The 6,000-nt window shown below is 37.9% G+C and overlaps 1 protein-coding gene across 6 annotated transcripts in view; it reads right to left on the bottom strand.

The window, feature by feature from the left end:
- LOC143849602 (vacuolar protein sorting-associated protein, putative (DUF1162)) overlaps nucleotides 1-6,000 on the bottom strand; it is a 130,849-nt gene that overhangs the window by 38,874 nt on the left and 85,975 nt on the right. For all 6 annotated transcript variants that reach the window (XR_013235729.1, XM_077358674.1, XM_077358675.1 and 3 more), the window contains 6 exons: nucleotides 3,052-3,474; nucleotides 2,495-2,772; nucleotides 1,870-1,955; nucleotides 1,708-1,794; nucleotides 1,100-1,361; nucleotides 1-175 (listed from right to left, as the gene is read on the bottom strand). The exon at nucleotides 1-175 is cut by the window's left edge and continues 254 nt beyond it. Coding sequence is in view for 5 of the 6 variants with exons in the window: in XM_077358674.1 (XP_077214789.1) it covers nucleotides 1-175; nucleotides 1,100-1,361; nucleotides 1,708-1,794; nucleotides 1,870-1,955; nucleotides 2,495-2,772; nucleotides 3,052-3,474 (1,311 nt within the window). In the remaining variant the exon portion in view is untranslated. The remainder of the gene's footprint in view (nucleotides 176-1,099; nucleotides 1,362-1,707; nucleotides 1,795-1,869; nucleotides 1,956-2,494; nucleotides 2,773-3,051; nucleotides 3,475-6,000) is intronic.

Genomic DNA, 6,000 nt, shown 5'->3' with positions numbered 1-6,000 from the left:
ATCCAATTTCTTTAAAGCAAAACCGGATAAAGGTTAAGGAATCCTCATTCACATTTATATGCTTTCGAAGCATGGAGTCAAAGAAGCTGATTTCTCGAATCTTTTGTGTAGCAGCGCGCAAGTATAAAGCTTCTTTCTGTTGACTGTTGATTGCAACAATTTCATCCATAGCATCCTTTTAATGTCCAAAAAAAGCCATAGGGAAAAAGGTTAGAAAATAATATGGAGATTGGTATATGAAGAAAGGAACCAAATATGTATCAATTAACACTGTGTCAAACAACCAATTACTACAAAAGCTTAAGCCATTAAAATTGGTGTTATTTAATCACTTATATTTCAATACTCCCCCTCATGTGTGGGCCCTCCTTTTTTTGTGGTTGGCCATACACGTGGACTTTTAATATCAAGGAGTTGTTGTGTTTTGAACCCAGGATCTATTATGAGGCAATAGCTCTATCATGGTTTTAAATTTCGGCCGAATTCCAAAATTTCGGATTTTGCCATTTATCAAATTCGGTCCAAAATTTCAGAATTTCGGTCCGAAATTTCGATTTAATGTCATCTTATTTAAAAAATAAATTGTTACAAAATTTCGGAATTTCGGTCCGAAATTTTGGAATTTTGGTCTGACAGAAATTTCGGATTTCGGTGGGGTCCGAAATTGGTACCGAAACCGATATTTAAAACCTTGAGCCATTGATTCGACCAACTACTCCAAAAGCTTTTACACTTCAAAAGCTTTTGAACCCAGAATCTATTATGAGGCAATAGCTCTATACCATGTGATTCGACCAACTACTCCAAAAGCTTAAGCCATTGGAGAAGGCGTTATTTAATCTTTTACACTTTAACACTCCCCCTCACATGTGGCCCTTCTTTTTAGGGTTGGCCTACACGTGGCACATGTAGCCCCCTCTTCTGGGTTGGGCATTGCATGTGAATTTTTAATATCAAGGAGATTTGAACTCAGGACATCTGCTTTGATACCATGTGAAACAACCAATTACTCCAAAAGCTTAGGTGTTAGAGTTGGTGTTATGTAATCATTTATACTTCAACAAACTGAATAAAGAAATTGGGTGGATTAGGAACAGACCTCCAAGAAACATTGATGGACAATGATAGCTTCCTCCGATTCATTGGAAATAACATATCTCGGGATCATAGATACTATTTGTGATGGCACGACTACATTAGGCAAACATGGCTTTAGTGACACCCCCAGCTTCGCAACACGCTTTACACCAGCATCGTCCTGAGCTTCCAAATATAGCTCCGTAAAGCCTGACAGACTATCCAAGTCTAGTAATGCTTCAGATGCTTTTTCTTCCAACCATTTCAGACACACCTTGTTGGATCTGGTGAGAAATGACGCATGAGATGTTATCACATTATAAAAATGCATACAGGTCTCGGCTGTATGTGCATTAACTTCAGATTCGGCCTGTGTACAGAGTCTACAGACCATGAATTTAAATTTCGGTTTTAGTCCTTACCGAACCCGATTTTTTTTTTTCAAATTTCAGTTATTTTAGCCGAAATTTTTACAGTTTCCGTCAAAATGACCAAATTTCGGCTGACATCTGAAATTTTCAGATTTGGGACTGAAATTTCGGATTTCAGCCGAAATTTAAAACAATGGTATGGGCATAGACACAAATAACAATCTGATATATGTAGTGACAAAACAGGGATAATTCTTACTTCAAGAACCATGATTTGTTCGACTTGGGAAGCAAGATACAACCAAGCTCTGGAGGAAGGTTAGAACTATATTTATCAGCTTCAGCCCTGCATCAATTTTACAAAATTAACTAAGATAGAATAGGCAAATTGCTTAGCACTAAACTAGACCAACCTGATTACCTAGAGAGAGGCTTCTGATTAGATGAAAAGCAAAATAGAGAGAGATTGGTGTCGTTCTGCAGTGTATATGATGTGAAAATTCTAGCCTGCATATGTTAAACAGTGGGCTAATCATCATCATATCTATTATTGAAATTAATTAGCTAAGTAGGATAATTAAAATTTGTGCATGCAAACATCATAATAAATCTAGAAAAGTGACAACCAATATAACTCATTTCGTAAACTTACCATGGGCTCACATTTTCTTCTCAATCGAGTAGATAACGTTATCTACTCCGTTGGCAGAAACACAGAAGGCCCACATTGTATGGATGATCCAAAGCATTCATTTGATAGGTTAAAAATGGACAAATTTGTGGAGGTTTATACTCGCCCATTTTAACCTCTACAAATCGAAGGGTAGGGATGATCCTATGGAGCTGAGTTTTTGGGCAGACCCGATCAAGGTTGAGGCCCATCAAATGAATGGTTTGCATCACCCAAACAATGTGGGCCCCACTGTATTTTCGGCCGATCGATTAGATAATGTATCTACTTGATCGAGTAGAAACATTTTTCTGACTTACCATAGCATATCTAATTAATGATAGAAAAACAGACAAGGCCAGAGAACATACACTACCTCCAATATGCCGCTTTCCCTGCGTGACAACCTTAAGGAGGCAAAGTACTTTCCTCCACCAAACTCCAATTCTATATCCAAATAGTGGGCATCAGATTTCATCTTATTTAACTTCTTGACCAAGTCACCACTGTTAACAGGTTTGCACTTGGAATTAAACGCAGTTAAAGTAACTGAGAAGAATATTATGGCAGGATTTGGATATAAATAAGCACTCGACCCAAATGGAATAATTGCCTGCTTTCCCATTTCGTCGGAACCTAAAGTTGTGGACAGATCTGCATGAAAAACTAAACATTATGAGCAGGGAGCACTATTTGAAAAAAAAAGTTTCGAATTTCACCAGAAATACTGAAATTTGGGAAAAATGATTTTTTCACAATATTACTAATTTTCTGAAATTTCGGCTAAATTTTCGGTAATTTCAGCCGAAATTTAAAATTAAAAAAGTAAGTCATTTTTTTTTTCCAAATTTCAGCCGAAATTTCGGTTTCGGGGAAACCGAAATTTAAAACATTGTTTGAAAATGCAGAGTCCCCAACTTTTCATTCTATTACCTGGGTCACTTTCAGTTAAAAGCACACAGATCTCTGATTGCAAAAGATTGGTGACCTGGACTGTGGGAAACAAAAAGATTTCTTTTTGCTCCTGTATAGCAACTGGTGAAGTCTTCTCAGATGTTTCTCCAAAATTATGAGGTTGCATAATAGGTACATCTCTTCTAATAGTCTTAATAAGGAAATGTAGATTCATGAAATGTAGACCATCAAGACTGAGGGGACAATATATAGTGCTGAAGGAAGATTTCACTGAGTCTGAACCAAAAGCCTTCTTGAATTTGTAATTCAACTGGTCAATTATTCCGGAGAGACGAATAGCTTTTCCTCCTTTAAGATCTTCCGACCAATCTACGGAAACAAGTTTTCCATGATTTTCAAAGTGCTCGGTGATTTCAGGCCTGACTGATAGCAGAAAATTCCCTGCAAGTACGTTTTGCATCCAAATAAAAACTGTCAAGAGGAACCATTCGAAAAAAGGAAAAAAAAAAAAACTGGAAAGAGGAAAGAAGTATATCTGTACACCAAATAAAAATGTTGCTACCACTTGTCCATTATGACCACAAAGCTTTCCCAAAGCTTTGATGTCCATTATGACCACATTTATTGTCTTCCTTAAACCTTCCATCCACCTTCTACACCTTTCCCTCCATTTCTCCCAAAATATAAGAGATGGAATGATCTTCAAAGAGAAACAGATTATAGAGTTTTTTTCCCTTTTAGATTAAATCAAACCACTACAAGAGCCTAGCAATAATGGGTGGTTTTGAGTCGGCGCAACATCAAGTAGGAATGCAAACTATCTCTACAAAGCTCTAGCCAGCTTACTATAAAAAAATAAGTTATTCAAATCAGCTTCCTTTGGTTATGAAAAGCACGTGCACATGGATGGAAAAGGGATAAAAAAAAATATCTATGAGCCTGCCGTCAACTGTCCGCATTGGAAAAAATTTCCAAACAAAGAAACCCACTTTTGTAGGAAATTCCTTACAGAAATATGATCATATTTTCTTCGGCATTTTTATCTCTTAGCTTGTTCCAAGCATATGTGGTAAAAAAGTGTCCAGAATTGTTATGAATCCAAACTAGTTCATCCTCTTTGTGATCAATTTGGGCTGTTTTTTTTTTTTTTTTTTTCTTTTGAAAATTGACATATTTTCATTAATACTATGAAAATTACATTGGGGACCAGAAGTCCCACCTGGCATTACATAGTATCAAATACAGCTGGCCAAGGCATACCCTGAGCAAGAAAGACTGAACAAAAACAACAAAAATCTGGGCCCTTTCTTCCTTAACTTCTTGATGAAAGATTCCATTCACCAACATTGTTAATCAAACTAGTTTGATCTTTGAAAGATTCCATTCACCAACACTGTTAATCACCTCTTTGACTTCAAGTTTTAGATTCACGTCATCCCTATTTAAAGCTTGGTTGACAATGGGTGTTGTGCATGTGGCTTGTATTCAGGCAGTGATATAGTACCCTGACAGACTAACGTGCGGAACACACACACGGGTCGTGATGATCGAAGAGCTTGTTGGGGTGTGCAAGGGGTTAGGTAGCATGCCCCTGCCAGGGTTTCTAAGGCAGCGCCTCAAAAGGAAAATTTAATTTTTTGTCTTTGTGTCAAGGGTATTTTAGTAATTTACTTGATATAGTGGCATTAATATATAAGCCACAAATTTGGGTTATGGGCATAAGATTTTATTTCTGTTTTCTTGGTTGAGAAGCATAGTTGTAAAATGGATGGGGATAAACCTCCACAAATCTATCTATTTTTAACCTTCGAAATCGAAGGGTTAGGATGATCCTATGGAGCTGAATTTTTGGGAACACCCCATCTATGTCAGCGCCTGTCAAATTAATGCTTTCGATGATCCAAACAATGTGGGCCCACTGTGTTTTTGGCCGATCCCTTAGATAAGTTATCAAAGCTATTGTTTATATTGAAGCATATGTAAGGGTAGTTTAGGTATTATGTGTATTTATGGAGGGTATTGTAGTCTTTGGACACGGTTGCCCTACTTTGGGCCTATATACACATCATTTACATGGGAGGACGACTCCTTAGTGGAGACTCTCCATTCTTCTTCTTCCTCTCTAACCTTATCCCCATTTCTAACATGGTATCACAACCAATATGATGCTCAAGAAAACACAAAGAAAAAGGATGGAAGATGAGTTTTCTCGCCACCCTCATCTCATCCCATCTCATCTTACGCCATTCGCCCATCTCTAATTCTCCCATATGCGCGCAAAACCCTCTTTTGGGTTTTCCATCAAACCCCCCTTCGATTTTCTCTCTCTTCCATGTCTCTCTCGTTTCTCTCTCTCCGTATCTCTATCTCGACAATCTCTCTTCATCTCGCTGTTTGCATGCGCACTTTAGGCATCAACGCTTTTTTTCGGAAATGCGAATCTTTTTTTATGCGCAACCTCTTTTTTCTCATAACCCTCCCTCTATACTAGTTGCCGTAAATCCCTTGCGCACCCCCCCTATGTTTGTTTGCCGTATTCCATCAATTCTCAACCCTCCATCTCGTAAATCCTCACTCACTCTTGTTGCCATAAACTCCCAAAACCCATTGTGGGTTGCCATAAAACCCCAAATCTCCCCATGTCTCCACCCCAATCCCTTATTCTTTCCATTCTTTCTCTATTGAGTCGCTATTTGAGGATACTAAAACCCTTTTGGCATCCCTAAACCCATTCTTTTGGGTCCCTAAACCCTACATCCTTCAAGTAAATACCATTTGTAAATCCATCCACCCAAAACATAGAAGAAAAAAAAAAGATCCCTTCTTGTACATTCTTTCCATGTTTTCTCCAGATCCCTTCTTGTACATTCTTTTCCCTGTTTTGTCCATCCAATTCTTCTTTTCTTGTTCTTTTCGGTTCTTTCCGCATAATTATCGTTCTTGTTTGTTCTTTGTCCATTGTTGGGG

Source organism: Tasmannia lanceolata, unplaced genomic scaffold (genome assembly GCF_043159265.1).
Source record: "Tasmannia lanceolata isolate RefF3 unplaced genomic scaffold, GAP_Taslan_0.1 ptg000018l, whole genome shotgun sequence".
Lineage (NCBI taxonomy): Eukaryota > Viridiplantae > Streptophyta > Magnoliopsida > Canellales > Winteraceae > Tasmannia > Tasmannia lanceolata.
The sequence above is the reverse complement of the archived record's forward strand: the minus strand, read 5'-3'. Positions and strand labels throughout refer to the sequence as shown.